Source organism: Oncorhynchus kisutch, linkage group LG17 (assembly GCF_002021735.2).
Source record: "Oncorhynchus kisutch isolate 150728-3 linkage group LG17, Okis_V2, whole genome shotgun sequence".
Taxonomy (NCBI): domain Eukaryota; kingdom Metazoa; phylum Chordata; class Actinopteri; order Salmoniformes; family Salmonidae; genus Oncorhynchus; species Oncorhynchus kisutch.
The window spans coordinates 55,733,077-55,752,908 of NC_034190.2; the positions used below are offsets into that span (position 1 = coordinate 55,733,077).

General features: G+C 39.5%; 1 protein-coding gene across 1 annotated transcript in view; it reads left to right on the plus strand.

Annotated features, from left to right (window-relative positions):
* Positions 1-157: 157 nt before the first annotated feature.
* The window catches only part of LOC109907946 (N-terminal EF-hand calcium-binding protein 1), a 34,035-nt gene continuing 14,360 nt past the window's right edge, over positions 158-19,832 (plus strand). The window contains exons 1-5 of the mRNA XM_020506257.2: positions 158-458; positions 6,880-6,904; positions 17,687-17,795; positions 18,938-18,963; positions 19,128-19,225. Coding sequence (XP_020361846.1) covers positions 339-458; positions 6,880-6,904; positions 17,687-17,795; positions 18,938-18,963; positions 19,128-19,225 — 378 coding nt within the window. The 5' untranslated portion in view covers positions 158-338. The remainder of the gene's footprint in view (positions 459-6,879; positions 6,905-17,686; positions 17,796-18,937; positions 18,964-19,127; positions 19,226-19,832) is intronic.

The window sequence follows — 19,832 nt, forward strand, 5'->3', positions numbered from 1 at the left end:
GATCATCATAACCAAAAGCTCTCGTTAATTAGACAGGTTGGGTGGCATGGCCTTAAAAACTGTAAGTTACACAAGAGCTCGCCGGCAGATGGTGCATTCCACATATATTTTCATCAATAGCAATTCGCTCGTGACAGTGGAAAGGCGGGGCCGGAGTTTCTTATGTTGTCAAATCAAATTGATGTGCAAACTGGAGATCAGCCTCCTCGAACAGAAAGCGAGGCGGTAGCCTATCGTCATATGAGCAGCATCAGAGGATAGACCACGGACATCATAACCAGGACCAAGGATTGTCATTCATTCAGAGTTAATACATTGCATCCAAAAATATTTTCAAGATGCTGGCATGCACAGAAATGATCACCATATGTCTTCAGTCTGCGAAACATGACCACCACAGGAAACAGCAGCAGCTCCAGCAGAAGAACCAAAATCAAGGAATCTCTATCTTTCAAGATGTAAGTATCCCAGTCTGCATCCATCGTCAATATAAAAAAAAAAATGGAAGCGTTTTTACTGAGTATGTCGCATCATTTGACATAATTTGTTATCATGTGGTCAAAGTGCATAATGTGGTCATTATGCACTTTGATATTATACGCCAGGCAGCTGTCAAAGCGTTCAAAGATGCTGCAGGTCGACATATTCAAGTAGTCTATTTTAATCTAGGGCTACCTTTAATCTGTTGAACCAACAAAAAAAAGACATTAGACATTATATCAAATAATGCTATAATGATTTTAAATTGCCTTTATTGCACTCTTGCATGTTATTATATGATAACAAGGTGAGGGGTGTTTAAAGATCATTAGTGTGTGAAAATCATCTGATGTTAACAATACCACGAAATCTCACATCTAATTAACACATCTGCTCGAAGTGTTATTTATGACCCATAACAAAAAACGGCTATAGGCTCTGTTATGTATATATATAGCATATAATTTTGCCTACCGTTGGATCTCACATGGTCATAAGGGTCATGACATTGGTGGTAGAATGAATGAATGGATGATCAAAGGAATACATTAAATAATGAATGAATAAAATATTAGCCAATTCACTAATTCAAGATCATCCTTGACATAATGCCTTTTTTCTTTGTTTAGTTTTCCTTTTTGTCGTTTTTGTAAAAAAAAAATGTATGTGATATGTTTTTATAGTAGATCACAGGAATGAGGAGGACTATGGAAACCTTGCATGTCTGAAGTGTTTGGATTCTACTACCATTAACTTGTCCTAGATTGACGATGGTCTGTTGAGGCAGACTTTGGCTTGGATTGGTCATGCTTGCCCCAGCAGCATAAAAATGCTCATTATTAATGTTACTAATGATCTAAATTTAAAAAAAGAGTCGCCTGTTCTGATAGGACCTGTAGCAAGAATTATTGGTCATGAATCATGTACATAATAGCCAGCCTACAGTACACCATTGCCTTCATGTCCCTTTTCTGCAGTAATACCAGTTCAATCTCTTTATAGAGTTCATGCTAAGGGGAATTTAGCCTACACTGTTCTGGTTAGTAACAGACAATTCTTAATAAAATATGATTTCAATAAATTAGGTGATGGAGAGCTTTTGCATTCACATTTTGATTCTATATTTGCCTTTAGGAAGGCTATTACATAATAAATACACCTATAATGAGTGAAAGGCATGATATTGTAACCAATGGAGGACTTTTGCGTGTGCATTTAAATTGTTAGCCTAAAGGTAGGCTATTACGTAATAAGCATATGATGAAGAGAAGATGACACTGTGAGTAACCATTGACCCTCAACAGCATCACTGTCTTGTTGCCTCAGCCAGATATCCCTCCAATCGGATAGAAAGATGAGCATTTTCCACATTTCATTGAGGCAGGTAATTGGCCAATAACAGGAGCAGTAAGTGCAGTAATGGAGGACTTTTGCGTGTGCATTTTAATTGTTAGCCTAAAGGTAGGCTATTACGTAATGAGCATATGATGAAGAGAAGATGACACTGTAAGTAATCAATGATAAGTGCACATTAAAGGACGAAATGCAATCGACTCGCATTCAGTGAGTCCACTGTAATGTATGAGACGGCACCTCCAAAAAGAAGCAACATTTCCTAAAGGCCTTCTCTATGGGTGGGTAGTGGATGTTCATCTATCCTGCAGTACTGTATCCTAATGAGTGCACATTGAGCAGTTTACATGCATAGAACATCTGTGCTTGTCGTCTAACCATATAAACCCGACAGGGTTGCTAATTTAATGTTCTCCAGCTAGACGAAGACCAAACCATTTAAAGCACAGTTGGCAGAACTAACAATTCACTTGAATGACACATGCTGTTATTGCTTTATCAACACATATATTGTTTTCCAGCTAGATTAAGCAGTTGAAGCCGAAAAAACCATCACAGTAATGCAAAAGGCAAAACTGTCTCACCTCAGTTTATGTGGTCTGGATAATTCTGTCACCACCTCAGGAGATGTTTACAATCTGGTTGCCGGTAACGCCAAAGTCAGTTGGAAATGGATTGTTCCAGGAAATTTGTGTGGAGTCTACAGTGTGTGTTGAACCAAAGAAGAGATCGACAACCAGAAATGTAATGTGATGTCCACAAAGGAGAAGCAAGTTCTGAGGGACCCAGAGTCACGCCTCAGTCTATATCCAGAACAGAAAACAACAATATTTTTGTCATGACAGCAACAGTAAGAGTAAAATAATAAAACCAAGCCCAACAAATAGCCTACCATGGCGGGGCTTTAATGATATCTTAGGGTTTGTGGGCAATAAGTTCAATAAGTGCCTAGTGAAAGTCTTCACAACTCTTTCACAGTTGTCACATTTTGCTGCTTCAACCTTAACAATAGCAAGCTATTTACTGCATCGCAGTAGAGTTGCATTTGATAGTTTGTTGAACATTTAAACATGTAGACTAGAGACAATCTATACGGGACTATCCAATACATTGGGGCTTAGGGTTCCGCCAATGAGGATAATTAATGACTAATAAAAAGTGAACAAAGGGTTAGTAGGTGTGTAAAACCAGAAAGTATGAATATGTTAAAGATAAATAGTACTGTAGGCTAGGTCTGCATATGAAAGATGCAGCAAAGAGTTTATTCATTTTTCCATGTTTAAAATTATTTTCACTGCACATGGGGATGGGATTGTATAAAGACATTTTGGCTACAGTAAAGAGCCTTCTTCAGTGTGTAAGCCTTTGTACTTCTACGTGTAAGCGTTCATGCATCTGTGTATGATCCGCTCCCCTACGTGCAATTGGCAGAACAATAGTTCAGTTGAACGGCACAGTGAATGTGGGAACTCTTTATGCCTGATGCTTACAGTGGTTGTTTTCCCCCTCGTTTAGTTTTCCCTCTGATTTAATGAGGGAACAACTCTGCACTCTCAGTACAGTGTCGCAGGGAAATGTTCCTACTTATTTATTCTGCCTTCTTCTCAAAGGACTCATTTGAGTTGATTAAGGGGTTCTATTCAATCTCTGTCGCTGAAGCGTTACAGGCTACAGGTTACAGGTTGCGTGATGAAAATTTAAAGGTCTTTCTGATTGAGCCGACATGCAGCATTTACCTGAAATGCAGCCTCCACAAACTCTGAGACATTGCATTTAAATTTCAATCACGCTGTAACTCTGAACTTCCGCAATACGGATTGAATAGTTTCCTCTGCCTCTCTCTATGATTTTATTGGCGGTGATGCACATTGTGCTGAAGGTTTCCAGGTTGGCTCACTAAATTTGGTTGAGTAGGCTAGTAAGAGTTTATGATAAACAAGCTTCAAGACATGTTACACAACACAATTTTCGTTTGGAGCTTAATATTTCCATCTGAAGGACTCATGTTGTGTGAGTGGTTAAAACCCTAAATTGGGGTATAATCTTTTGACCTGGATAAGAATCAGCAAGACAGGCTCACAGTTTGTCACCATGTGGAATGTCTGAGGGTCAGTTGGTAGATAGTATATCAGTCCCTCATGACATGGACAAAAATGTCCGCAGGAGGTTTCTGAGACCTGCACTGTGAGATGCTTAGACAACCTTTTATAGGACAGTTCAGATGTAATTTACATAGATATGTACCAGGGTTGGGGTCAACTCCACTTCAAGTCATGAAGCAAACTGAAATTCTACTTACAATTACAATACTCCTCATTGAAAAGCAATGGCAATTGTATTTGGAATTTCAGTTTACTTCCTGAATGGACTGAATTTAAATTAAACTCAACTCTTATAGCAGGGGTGTCAAACTCATTCCACAGAGGGCCGAGTGTCTGCGGGTTTTTGGTTTTTCCTTTCAATTAAGACCTAGACCACCAGGTGAGGGGAGTTCCTTACTAATGAGTGGCCTTAATTCATCAATCAAGTACAAGGGTGGAGCAAAAACCACAGACACTCAGCCCTCCACAGAATGAGTTTGACATATTCTTTATAGGCACCCCAAAATAGCTAGCAGGACATATCAACCATTAGAACTTACCCACTGGGCACAGCCTTCAATTCAATGTTTATTCCACGTTGGTTCACAGTCATTTCATTAAAATGATGTGGAAACAACATTGATTCAACCAGTGAGTACCAGCCATTAAGCTAGAGTTGAACAATGTTGGGAGTTAAGGAGCTGGTCTTAGGTGTTTTCTGAGACAGTTATTTACTATGGGATGCTCAGTAGATCTCACTTGAATGAAGGTATACTGTTGTTTTAAATGGACACCCAGCAGTGCATGTCTTGGCTCCACAGCCGAGTGTGTTTGATAGGTAGCCATTATGAACCCGTGTGCAAAGCTCAATACTGCACTCAGCCAACTTGGACTTGTAACGGCTTTCTTCCGTCGAAGGAGAGGAGGACCAAAATGCAGCGTCGTTAGTGTTCAACATCTTTAATATTGACGATAAACGAGAACACTACAAAATACATAAACAACAAAAGTGAAAACCGAAACAGTCCTATCTGGTGCAATGACACAAAGACAGAAGACAATCACCCACAGAGTACCCACAGAATATGGCTGCCTAAATATGGTTCCCAATCAGAGACAACGATAGACAGCTGCCTCTAATTGAGAACCAATCGAGGCAACCATAGACATACAAAACTACCTAGACAGAACACCGCCCCATAAACATACAAAACCCCTAGACCAGAAGAAAAACATAAATCCCCCATGTCACACCCTGACCTAACCAAAATAATAAAGAAAACAAAGATAACTAAGGCCAGGGCGTGACAGGACTCTAGGTCTTTTAGTGGATTTTGCTATGACTTAAATACACATAGGAGTTTCAATGGCTATAGAGCTGATTTAATTGTACAAAGTGTCACTAACGTAACACTTTGATGAAGGGCCTGATTGGACCAGAAGTGCAAACACAACATTCGGCCCTCATTTGTGCAAATATGTTCCCTGCGGTGCTTTAGCCTGGTCTCAGAGTGAAAAGTATTGTATTTGACAAAATCAGCACCACTCCATTTAGTATCATTTTTTAAACTTTACATTAGATTACGTTACATTGGCCGACATAAATCCTGGACACTCTAATTAATATGATATGTTACGTTTGGTATGACAATAGGTTACTTAATGGTGAAAACAAAAAGAAGGGTGGTTGGTCTGGGTGGATGGGTAGGTGCATAACGCAAATGTCTAGCAACCCAAAGGTTGCGGGTTTGAATCTCATCACGGACAACTTTAGCAACTTTGGAAATGCTTTACAAATACTTAGCATGTAAACTAGCCCTTTAACTCCTAACCCAAAACCTAACGTAGCATATCATACTACAACAGTCAAACGTAATATATCATACTAAAGCAGTCAAATGTCATATATCATACTAAAGCAGTGAAATGTCATATATTATGCTAAATCAGTTGAACGTAATATATCACACTAAATCAGTCGAACTTAATATATCATACTAAAGCAGTCGAACGTAATATATCATACTAAATGTGTCAAAGCAAACTGGTGCGATCAAGACGTAGGATACTATACATCATATTATCGTATCATATTGTACAACTGCTATTACATTGGTAGGGCAATGTAATGTAACCAAACGTAAAGTGCATATCATACTAAATGGAATGGCACAGATTTGAGTCAAATCTAATACGTTTTGCTCTGAGACCAGGTTGAGTGTTCTGGCAACCTTTCCGGAACAGCTCGATTACAGTGTTGCTGTCACGCCATGGCCATAGATAGGTTTTTATTCTCTATTTTGGTTAGGCCAGGGTATGACTAGGGTGGGCATTCGATGTTCATTTTCTATGTTTTCTGTTTAGTGTTTTTCACCTTTCAGGACTGTTTCGGTTATTCCCTTTGTTATTTTTGTATTTAGTGTTCAGTGTCAATTAAGAAACATGAACATGTACCACGCTGCACCTTGGTCCTCACCTTCTTCCATCAACAGCCATTACAGTTGCCTGGTAAAAGACCAATGTTCCTCAAATGACCAAGAATCATTTGCCTAGCAAATGACCAACTTTCATCCAGAGCTGCATCCTGCTAAACATTTAACATCATCATTTCCTGAGATGACATCTCTCTCAGATATATAAAAAAAATGCTTGCAGATATTATAGTTAATCTTTAATGTTTTCTTGTGCACAAATGCAGCATACCAAAACATGTATCATGATATTATACATGGTCTATGAATCATACATACATTATCTTCCTAACGTGCCTCACAGTTCTTTTCCATCCTGGTTTATTTGTCAAGGTACAATCTCACCCTTATATTTTGTGTATAATTATCCACACAATGCAGTTTTCCAGATTTCTTGTGCCACTTTTACTGCATGTTTCACCGTGTTGTTATTTGCTTTAAACATGAATTATGTCGATTGTTTGATTTAATGTTTGTTGTTTTTTCATTTCCAGATATTTCGCCGTGCAGACAAAAATGGTGAGTACAATTTATGCTATTAATAAGATGGTCACACAAAGGATTTGCTTTCATGGTTTTTCAAATGGCCTCCTTGCAAAAACTGTATATGTCTGCAACGTGGTCTCAGAGCATTTGGTATTATTCTGTAAATCCGAGACTCTCCATTTAGTATGATATGTTACGTTTCATATGTATGGATTAATTTGTTGATGTCCATCATCCATTTTGTATGATATGTTACGAATTCCAATTTCTTGTGGCTAACGTTAGCTTGGTGTCCAACGGTAGCTAGGCTAGGGTTTATGGGTTAAGGTGAGGGTTACAGTTAAGGCCAGGGTTAAGGTTAGGGTTAGGGTTAGGTTAAAGGGTTAAGGTTAGGGTGAAGGTTCGGGTTAGGAGTTAGGTTAAATTAAGGTTAGGGGAAGAGTTAGCTAAGTAGTTGCAAAGTAGCACCCTCCTTTAGTTTTTTCCTTAAGTAACATTCTCTTATGTAACCATACCAAACGTAACATATCATACTAATTTGATTGTCCCAGGTTTACGGTTACTACAGTATGTTACATCTAATCTATGAGACCAGTCTGGGGACTGTAGTCTAACGCTCTTCTTGATATTACCAATCATTAAAAACATCCTTCATTGTTTGGGGCTCTCGATCTTAAAGGAGCAATTTTAGTTTATTGTAGGCACAGAAAATGAGGGACTGTGATAACTTCATTTTGAGAGACTGGTTAGATTAAAATCTAAAGCCTAGGGTAATGTTCATCGGGTAATGTTCATTCTTGTTCATCAGATGCAAAAGCAGCAGAGCCTTATCTATCTACTTTGCTGATATCTTTCTCAGACTTGGGAGCAAAACCTTGCAGCGATGGCAAAGGGGCGGTCGGTTTTATATATGAAACATGAGGATTGACAGGGCAGGCCTTGTGGAGATTCAGAGATTCGGTGGATCCCCTTGACTGAGCCTATCCATCATGCAATGCTCAAGTCAGGCATGTAGTCTGTTGTATAAATTGTCAGTGTTTTTTGGTCTGTATTGTCTGAGATTTTACCTGTTATCGGAAAACCCCAGACAGATCATTTGCTCTTGCTTTGTCATATCTTGTGCAAACACGGAAGAAAGAAACATGGTTGGAAAAACACCAGAAATAGACTTGAAAATGTTATTGAGTGAAATGCAGCACAACCCAATAGCATACTAGACTATAGCATCCATGTTCCAACACCTTTAAACAAAATGGTTTCTCTGGTTTTAGATTTGTTTTAACTTGATTTATTTGTGATTCAAACATAAAGTCTTTAAGTGAGTGCCGTCCCTAAACTCCACGGGGAAAAAACACATTGAAACGTGTTTCAGTGACAAATAGGCATTTGTGTTTCCTTCTCATGTTTTATTCATGCCTTGCATTAGAGTGTAATGGGATGTGAAATGTAATAAGGATGGTGATTAATGCATGTATGAACGCAGGACAGCTTTAGCTGGAGAGCGTTGTTATATAACAGAGTGTTAATGATGCAATACATACTCCCTTGAGCAAAGGTCATCCAAGGACACTCCTGGATTCCTCGCAACGGCTCTCCTCGCCTCCTTCTCAAAATGCATTACAGCATTTGGGGCCGAGGGACCTTGGATCTTCTCCTCCAATATGGACAGAAGGAGGCAAATAGGATACGAGGAATCACAGAAACAAACCCATTGGTCGATCATGTCATTCAAGACATGCAGCCCTAAAATATGCCCTTTTGCTGGTCAGTGAGATGGGCTGTTGTGTATAGGAGATGCAGAGAATGTACAATACTGACGTCCAGGAGAAAAGATGGACTCTTTCCTTATTATAGATGTGACCCGTCTCTGCCAGAGAGTGACTCTTTGGCTCTGTAGGATGACAGAAGAGCAGCATCTTGTAGCAAGTAGTGAACTAAACCTGTGACTTGGGTTGGACATTGGTATGGAATACATTGCAATAATGAGCCTAGCATTTAACATTAACATGTCGGATGTTGTCTAGCTCCTTAACAACCTGGATTTTTATCCTCCCGAAAAAACATAAATGAGTTGCTTTTTTCACTTTGCTGTGAAAACAGAACTTGAGTGTGTGTGTGCTTTGCACTAGATATCTTCAATTTGCAGTAAAAAAAAAAAAGCCTTCCATGGTTTTCATCTAACTCGCTGAGCCGCGCACCCTGGAGGAAAATGTATGCTTCTGAGCAACACTAAGTGGGCCGCCATGATACGCCGTGAGCACTGCAGATTTACCACATTATGAGAGCTGGCTACTTGCCAAAGCAAGTCCTTCTCCCTATGCTATTGTAATGAATAATGGACTTTCTTAAGGAGCTCAACGATCCGCCATTTTCTCGGTTTGATCCAATGCAATATCATAATGTGTTTAAACAGGATGAGGTCCACTTTTTCAGGATAGTTAAATTGGGCTTTGATAAAGTGAACAGTTGAAGTGATCTGCTCATCAAATGAAGGGCTTTAACAAAATGCCTTAAGTGCCTTAGACATGATTTTCTGAGGGCCAACTGAGGGCCAATGGAGGCCATAACTCTGGCATGTTTCCTAGGTTCTGACCCAAATGGCACCTTAGTCCCTATATATAGTGCAGTTATTTTGGTCAAAACTAGTGCACTATGTAGGGACTTGCCATTTGAGACACATATTATTGAGTCTGAAGACAAAGAGAGAGACTTAGCTATGGACAAATCCTAACTTGAAATACTTGAATGAAAAATCATTCAAAAAATCCACTTATGAGCATAAAAATAGATGTCTAATGAAATGACAATGCCCTTAAATACAAACTTACATACATTTGTTCACTTATTGTACTTGGCTGTGGTCAAATCCCTAAGACAGTGTATGGATATGTATTTTTGCTTACTTAGGTATTTGACTTTATTGCTGTTTAATCCACTTTTGACTTGTTTTATGATACATCAAAACATTAAATTCTCTGTCGGAGTCTGGTCTAGTGGTCTAGTGTAGTGCTGCTGCCTCTGGACCACACATTGCCCCTTATGGTATGGGTTCAACCATTGCCTGCGACTTCATATCTATGTCTACCCCTCTCACTCATGACTTTCTATCTCAGTACATAGAAAAACACTTAAAAACCTTCAAATCTGAAAGTGATTAGTTGTATTGCTGTGTTTTTTAAAGGTGTTTTCAGGATGAATGGGACTCTATGGTGATACTGACAACACACAAAATGACTATCAAATATTATTTATGTTTGAAATAAAAATGTATTCAAAAAAAGTATTGGGGATTCGACTACAGCCATGGTAAGTGGAGAAATAAACTAAGGTTGTATTTTGGTTGGAAGATATCTTTCAAATTACAAGTTGCTATATAAAATGTATTAAAGGATTAACTTCATATGACCTGTACAGGCAGAAACTCTGGTCGGGGCCCAGTATCCATAACACATTCCACACGGCACGGCATATTCTCTTGAATCATACTTAATGTCACTAAGTGTTGTCATAGCCAATGGATGCATTTGCATACCAGGTGTATGTTGTCCATCACATGAGTTGATGGGCAGTATCAATTTACAGGTGTGTGGGTGAGGGCATGGTTGTGGGTATAAGTCAGTGTGTGGGTGAGGGTGTGTTGTCTGTACTCAAGCCTCTTTCCAGACAAGAAGAGAACTTCATCCATTCAGGTTTGTTCATTTTGGCTCTGACTTAGTTTTTTAAATGTGAGAAACAATGAGAAACAGTGCAATATTTGTTGAATTGATTCATTTCAATAGATGTGCACTAATAATTTGATATTAAACTGATTATGGCAAGAATAGGCTGAGTATGGCATTAGTCATGTAAACGCCTTATTCTGATTATCATAATCGGCGTGAGGTCATAATCAAAGTAAGCATACAGCGATTACAGCACCTAGATTTGTTTATCAATCGTTCGAATAATAGGACATGCGAACACCTTAATCAGAGTTCCTGCTGTGCATTCAACCTGGTCTCATAGACTAGGACGTAACATAGTAAATGTACATTTAAGGACACTCAAATTAGTATGATATGTTACATTTGGACACTAAGGCAGAAGGTTATTTAAGGCAAAAACAAAAGGCGAGTGGCAGGTCAGGATGGATGGGTGGGTATAGGAATGTCTAGCAAGCAACTAAAAGGTTGTGTGTTTGAATGTCATCATGGACAATTTTAGCTAATTAGTCAACCTTGCAACTAATTACAACTTTTTAGCTACTTTACAAGTACTTAACATGTTAGTTAACCCTAACCCTAATCTTAACCCTTTAACCTAACTCCTAACCTTAACCCCTAGCCTAGCTAACATTTGCCACCTAGCTAACATTAGTGTTAGTCAACTAGCCACTAGCTATAGTTAGCAACAACAAATTGGAAACGGTCGCTGTGATAGAACGTTTATTTTGATGATTTTCTGTATTTTTCAGTCCCATCAGGTAGCCTGATTATCAGATGTCTTCATGCAAACAGGATTATTAAGGAGATCGTTCTTCTTGCAAAAGCATGTAAACATTTTAATCAAACTGTTACATTAATTTGAGTATTCACAATAGTTGTGTGCATGTAAATGTAGTTATTGAGTGACAGTAACACATATCATGTTGTGCCAATATTGATGCATGTCTTGAATTGACTGACTTCAAATGGAATTGAACCCTGGTTAATTTGATTGTCTGATTTACTGTGCTGTTGCAACAGGAAATAATCAGAATGACAACTCTTTATCGTTGAAGAATATTGACGCTCACACACCAGTACAGAAGGGGAAGACATGAATATCTCAAAGACAAACAGCTCTTCAGTAGCTGATCGTTTAGAACACATCTACACTGCCTCCTGTGCAATCAACATCATCCTGGGTCTCCCCACCAATGTGTGTGTCCTGTGGCTAATAGTGACCGGAGCGGGAGGAACGATGGCCTCACAGTTCTTCACTCTCAACCTGACCGTGTCTGAAATCCTCTACTGCCTGTTTTCTCTTGTCAGATTTCTCTGCAAGCTCATCCAAACAACTGCAGTTACATATATTGAGGTATTTTCAATTGGTTTATTGCACACTGGCCGACCTTTCAATGCTGCATCTGTGTGGAGCGCTACCTGGCTGTGGTCCGACCTGTTTTCTTCCTGAAATACAAACCCCTCAGATACAGGGTGGGGTGTTGTGGTGTTGCCTGGCTGATTGTGCTTGGGTCCTCTTTGTTCTGTATGGTTCCGCTTAAATTGTCTTTACTCACAAGCCTATTCAACTATGCTATCTTGGTTCAGGACCTCATCCTGATGTTTGTGGTATCATTCTGCTGCCTGTCAGTTGTCAGGGCTCTGAAACAGCCTGGGCTGGGAGACAGGGACAGAGAGAGGGAGAGGACAAACAGCATGAAGATGAGGGCGTTTAAGATAATTTGGATTATCCTGGTGGCTATGATGGTGAATTACCTCCCTGAGATGGTAATTATGACTTTGTACAATGTCCTCGATGAGGCTGTGCGACTTTTTTCATTCGCTATTTCTGACTCCATCACTATGATTTTTGGGATTGTGCAGCCCCTCCTCTACCTCCACAGAGTTGGGAAACTTCCCTGTATCAGTGGTCTCTGAGAAAGAGGTGACAATCTAGTATGGATTGCTCACACAACTCACAGTGGCCAAGCTACCTAAAATGTATAATTTTCTATTGGAGGAGACTCAATGAGTCATTCAGCAGTTTAACCGTTGGTGACTAGATAGCTTGTGACCAAAGTTGAAAGTTCAAACTTTAGGCAAGTGTATTGTTGTATTGTTTATCACAAATGCATTCACTGTATTAAAAAAAACTATAATGGCATGTTACTAGTTATTACTCTGTAGATTACCCTTCCAATTTCTATTTTCCAATAAAGGTTCAAGATGAACTACACATGCCTGTCTTTCTTCATAGATTACAATACATGCATCATTTTAAAGGGTTGTGAGTATTTTATGGAACCAACATTTATACTGTACATTGAAACTATGGAAAATGACTAGCCTATAGGGCCTCTTCATGTAAATATGACTCATCTTAATAATGGATTCTTATTGGAGACATTGTTAATGAACTAATAACGATGGATTAGTGCAGCTTTTTCATGATGGTCGCTGATCAATTGGTGAAGGAAGGACAATTGAGTTGCCAATGCCACCAATTCCAGTTGACAGTTTGAGTATACTGGGACATGAGATGCTTTAAGCTTTCTGGCTATGATACTCATATTTCCAGTGTCCCCTTAAAACTAGGCTGGTGATGGGGCTTATGAATTATTGAATGTGCTGCTTTGGTCCAGACTCTGAGAATCCGTTTTTGTCTGCCTTACTTTAGCAGACCCTCAAAGAAATATGTTTCTAGTAGGATTTGGTTAGAGACACAGTGTTGTAGTGGGGATTGCTTTGATTTATGCCAGGGCTTTCCAACCCTGTTCCTGTAGAGCTACCTTCCTGTAGGTTTTCATTCCAACCCTAATCTAGCACACCTGATTCTAATAGTTAGCTGGTTAATAAGCTGAATCAGGTAAATTGCAACAAGGGGTTGGAGTGAAAACCTTCAGGAGGATAGCTCTCCAGGAACTCTTACCAGCAGTGGTTTAATATAAACTTTTCAGCCACAAAATGTTTTGAAGGAAAGTAAATGTAATTAATTTATTCCTTACTATTATAGGTTGCCATGGTGCCGTGAGGCCAGCTAGGCAGAGAGCTCCTGTAAATGTGTAAATATTTGACTGTTTTACTGTGTTTTTTTAATTAAAAAAATATTGAATATACTTTTTATTTTGTTAGCTTAGTAATGATTGATTATTTATATATTGATTCAACGGTATATTGAATACAGTACAATATTGACAGTTCTAGCTAGCGTTTGTTTTTATTTGAAACTGGAGATGGCACATGCTTGGAGAACACAGAGGATTGTTGTAATTTTGAGTGCATCGCTCACTCCAGGAAGGACTATCCCAACTATTGATGTGTACCCCCTAGCAAAATCAAATGGGCACAGGCTTCAACCAGTTGGGTGCTACATGTTGTTTGAGGTGTATCTACCCATGAAGTCGGCAGAGAAGCTGGGAATGACAAGGGGTGGCCTGATGATTTTACTGCTGGATGCGACCACTGATTCCCCCCTACTGAAGCCTGCTTCAGAGCATCAGAGGAGCTGAGAATGGCGTGGCGGGGAGAGGGCTTAGGATGGAAAGTGAAGGCTCTTCTTGATTGACTTTCAGGAGACTGTTGTAGCCAGGCTAGACCTTTGTGCAGCCCACCAGAGTTGGATGTAACCTGGACAGCCCAAGAACTACATGTGCTTTTGTTTTTGTTTCGTTTTTTTTTTAATCTTTGAAATGATCTGTATAATGAAAAGGATAATAATATTATTATTATTATTATCAATAATAATCACAATTCACTTTCTGACAGATGAGTGATGGCAGTTGTTTGGTCAGTTAGCAGAAACCTGGCAGATTGAAATATGGGCAGTGCCTAACTTGGGCCGGTCCACGCCGGTACAGAGTATGGGCACCACTAATGTTCTTCTGCTTCTCTAACAGTACTGGTGCCTCTTTTAGAATATTCATTTTCAAATATGAACACTGGTAATGTACAGTATATTTAAAGTGAGTACAAACACCTTTTACTTCCACTTCCAAGCACTGAATAGTTTTTTTCTTCTTCACTACCCTTGGTGATGGGACAGTAAACCTAAAATGTGCAGTGTAGCTTGGCCTACTTGATTTGAGGGAGAAATAATAGTAGTTGTCACGTAATCATGCTAGCAGTATAGCCCATCACTATTGGGAACATGCTTGGACATTGTGCAATCTGGATTATGTTGTCTGATTACACGTTTAGGTATGTAATTGGGTGTGAAACTAGAACAAAGAGATTGAAGCATATAGTAGTGAAACTACTTTAGCATTCTCCCTAAGCAGTTACTATACATCTATGAATGAAATAGAGCAGGCTTTGCGTTTGGAATACTAAGGAAGTTTGAAGAAATTGCTTTGGTCCTTTATTTGTCCGTTACTTTATTCTTACAATTTGAGGTCAAGCCAGATTAAAAATTCTAGTACGAGTTTCCTCACATATGTAATTATTTACTGTAGGCCTAGCTGTCTGATGTCTGTTGACTGATGGATCTCTATCTCTCTCATAGCTCAGTCTCTAGTGGTAGTCGGGGTTTGTGGAGCAGAGCTGGGATAGATCTCATTAATCCACAGTCAGCCTGTCAGTGAGCCCAGACCACTCTAATCACCCCACACTCTGCCTGCCTGTCCCCCAGGGCCTCCACAGGCTCTCTGCAGAGCCACCAGCATGACTTACCATAGGAATACACTGTACTTAACTTTGTTTTACAGACAAATGTTTGTGACATGGTTACATGGCTGCATATTCATTACCTTAAAGGGATAGCTCACTTCTTTTTACATTTGTTTGATTTTGACAGGCAATAAATGTGAACAACCTCTTTAAGACTATATGTCACGCCTGTTCACGCTTCCCCTCCTTGGCACTCGAAAGTGCCAGGCTCCCCAGCATTACGCACTCCTGCCACCATCAGTACGCACACCTGTCTTCCCCTGTCACGCGTATCAGCATATTATTGGACTCACCTGTTTATTACCTCCCCTATATTTGTTAGTTCCTCATCTCTGTTCCCCGTTGCTGCATTGATTGTCGTTTGTCGTTATGTGCTGACGCTGTTCCTGTCTTGCTCTTTGTCTGTTCCTCATTAAATGTCAACTCCCCGTACCTGCTTCTGGACCCCAGCGTCGGTCTTTACACTTTAAGAGAATGTTTAAATATTAGAAGATGAAGAGAATCAAAGGGATTGTCAAATGTAAATCATAATTAAATTGATGATCAAGTTATTCCTTCCATATCATTGGAGAAGATGAGAGACACTGATGTACTGTAAAGTAGGAAAGGGGAAGACAAAGAATCTGAATTCTGCATACTTCAGTTTCAAGAGGGAAAACTCTTCGAATCAAATATTGCCTTGAGAAAGGGTTGCCATTGACAACAGTGGTTTTGTCTTCTGAATATTTTGTTTCAGCATAGGGAGTTATGTGAAATAATTGGAATTTATACAACGGGTGGGTCTAATCCTGGATGCTGATTGGTTAAAACCGCATTTCAGACGATGTCTATTCCACACGTTACCCCCGGCTAAATCTATGACGTTGAAATGTTTATTTACTCTGTTCCATCCCGCTGTCTCATCAGCTCAGACAGGCAATTGATATACTATATAGATCTACATTTCTATCTCCCATTTCTTTTAGACTAACATTTAGTTTTCAACAGTGGAGATTTGTACAAACCTTGCTGTCTGTCTCTCCGACATTTGCAACATTGTTTCAATATTGAAATATTCAATATTGTCTTATGGTAATGAACTCATGAATCAGCATCATTTGTATTGATTTACAAAGAAATGTCAATATAAAAAAACGAAATGCAGCAAGTTTGCTGTCATTCCAGCTTCAGTTTGAAGTGATTGTGTTAGCTGTGTAGTTGGCTCTCTGAACAGTTGCTTGACGAGAGAACAAATGTTCTATGCCAGGCGAAATTCGCTCATTAGCAAATTTTTATGGATGTATCCTAAAAAAAAATCACAAGAAAACAGCTTAAACAAATGCAAATGCAGCTACTTTGCTGTTATTCTGGCTTCACTGTTTGACATGACTGTATTAGTCAAAGTTGGCTAGCTAGCAAGCAAGGGATAATAACGTTGCCAGCCATCATGGCAACGGAACACTTAGAATGCACGACTGGGTCGTGTCCATAGATTTAGAATAAAAATACGTAACGACCAGCTGGCTTGGGTAGCAACCCTAGATTTGTGTCGGGACTATATATCGAGGAAGGTTGAAATAGCATGAATAATTTCATCAAAATAAAGTTTTTAAAGAAAATATGTCAATCATTATTTGAATATGTTCATAACCCATTGTATAAAAGTGATAATGCTCTTTATTCACGCCTGGCATTATCTCAATTAAGTGATAATCCCCTCAAAGCTGGTGTTTGTCGGATATATTGGTACAGTTTGTTGGCCCGAGACAAATACCCATGCAAATATATCCTCCAAACACCAGCTTCTTGGGCATTATCACTTAATTGAGAAAGCCAGGCGTGAAGAAAGATATTCCTGTACATAATTTATATAGTGCACTGGACTCACTGAGACAGTGTTAGGTACTAATTCTCAGAGAAAATAAACTCTACGGACACTATGAAAGCTTCACCAAGTTTATTTTCCCAGAGGATCAATACAGCTGCATTAGACAACATTTCACTCAAGCACTGATATTTAACCCTTCCTCCTGAGTCTCCTCCTACACATCGGTACAAACATTGTTCTTTACTGCTAGGCAGGACACTAAATGATACGGGCCATAAACTTTTATTTCTCCCTTAACATGACCTGACCTGATCTCGACTCCCCTCCATCACTAATCCATGGCTCTCTCCCGTTATCATTGCCTGCCACATGTGATCGCTTCCCTGCACTCAACACAAGGCTGTGTCTCTTCTCCTCCCAGAGGATCCCTCCCATAGGATCCCTAATGGCTAACAATAACATATCCTGACATGATGTAAACGTTATACGTTACCCTCTCTCCCTCAGTGACATGAATAAGTGTATTTCCTATTCTCAGAACCCAACACAGTTATTTAGTTCCAGTAACTTGAGTCTTGAACAAACTGAGTCATGAATACTCCTTTATCGTCTTCTCTGTTTCAGTAGATAGTTAATATGTCCCTGGTTTCCCTCTCTCAGACGATGGCAAGCTATCCCTGGAGGAGTTCCAGTCGTACTTTGCCGACGGTATCCTCACCCCAGAGCAGATGCAGGAGCTGTTCTACTCAATTGACAGGCAGCAGACTGAGTGAGTGCTTCTTATTTGCCTCTGGGAATCCTATTCAGTCACTGCCACACAGGCGTCGGGACGTAACTGCCACACAGGCGGGACGTAACTGCCACACAGGCGGGACGTTTACACTTCAATGAGGATGTGTCAATATTTCATCAAGGGAGCTTAGAATCTGTACCCACTGGGCACAAAAAAATGTCAACCTGTCATTGGATTTAGGTTCAAAGTTGAGGACTTTTTGCAAATCCAATCAGTTTTCCACGTTGACTCAATGTCGCCCCATTTAATTATTTTGTTAAAATGACGTGGAAACAATGTTGATTGAACCCGTTTTTACCCAGTGGGTATTTTTAGTAGTATATTGAAGGCTCCAGGAGGGGTGAGGAGTGAAGCTTGAAGCTGAGGGTGTCCTAAAATATACACCTGTACCCCAGCATGTTTATACACAATAGAATATAAAGACAGAGGGGGAAAAATGAAAGACAATGTAGTCAAACGATGTCCTCGTAATTGATACCGTTGGTCAGGAAAAGTAGAGGTATAAGGCTTTCTTTGAAGACAATGTGTGCATTATAAAAGAAGATACACATACTATGTAATAGACTTTTACACAATCCTTTGTTTTCTTTCTTTTTGCTCCTTTGTATCTCTAGGGAATGTATCACAGGATAACAATAGCGGCTTTTCTCATGGAAATGACTTGACCTGTTGTCCTTACCTGCAGTCAAAGGACCTAGTGGCCTCATGGGTGGAATGTTATTCATATTTTTTCAGAATTTCATAAGTGATAAACATACATTTAAAAAAACACGCAGAAAATCCGGTGTTTCCATGTCAAACGGTTTTGTTATAGTTCATTCTTCTGTGATCTATATAAAATGTAATATTGGGAATCCAATCTCAAAATTGAATACATATCAACTCTATATCTGGCATGGTATAGGTGTCTTCTTTGTTTACGCCCATAACCATGTGTGTGAAGTGTATACTTTTGTTTCAAAGTAGATTTGTTTTAGACTACCAAGAAATACCCTGTGTGATCCTGATTTAGCCCACTACAGTAAAAGGTTCAAGTGGTTTGATGAGATTTCTGGTCTTCCCTGATTCCATTAATGTTTTTGTCGTCTTCTTCCTCTGCCAATTTTCATACCTCTCAGCAACCTCGACACAGACAAACTCTCAGGTATTTCTCTCTGACTCTTCTCTGTTTTTATGGACTGTTTGCTGTCGAAATGCTCTCTCAAGGCCTTTACCATAATCTAATCTCGTCTTTTACAGGATTTTAAATTACAAAGGCTATGAATATTCAATATTGTACCTGACAGCTCTTTGTATATCCACCCCCAGAATACTTCTCTCCACACCTGGGGGAATATCTGAACGTCCTTTCTGCTCTGGAGAAGCTGAACGTCGCCATCCTGAAGGCCATGGATAAAACTAAAGAGGTTTGTGGCCAATACAGCATGTTTAAAAGGATCGTTCAGTGAAATGACATGTTTAGATATGTGTTTCCTTACCTCGAAAATAGTCTCTGCACAAAGTGTGACTGAGATCCACACTTTGCTTTTGTTAAACTAGCCACTGCCAATAAACGCTAATATGGCTGAATTATCTCTTTAACATTACAATCAACTGTCTGGGATTCTTAACTGCAGAACTCATTTGGTAAAAGAAACTCACTTGACCATCTCTTTCCATTACATTTAGCTGTTGTTACCGTTCGCCATTACATATGTTTCAAGCAACATATTGTTGATGTCTACTGAGAATATTAAGTGAGCAGCAAGACAATAGCCAGTTGATCCGCCCCTTTCCCCAGTAGGATTTTGCATAGGCTTTTGTTACCTTTTGAAGCGTCTCAGATTTCTCAGCTGTGACAGTGATATGGCAGTATGGAAAGTAGATCTGCACAACTGAGTCCGCTTCCTCTTTCACACTGATGCTGCATTTGAAAACAACGGGCTGTAACCTGCAGGGACCCTTCCCTAACACTTGAGCTTCAACCATGGTGGTGTAGATATTTTTATTTGCGAACTGTGGTGTCTGTATGAG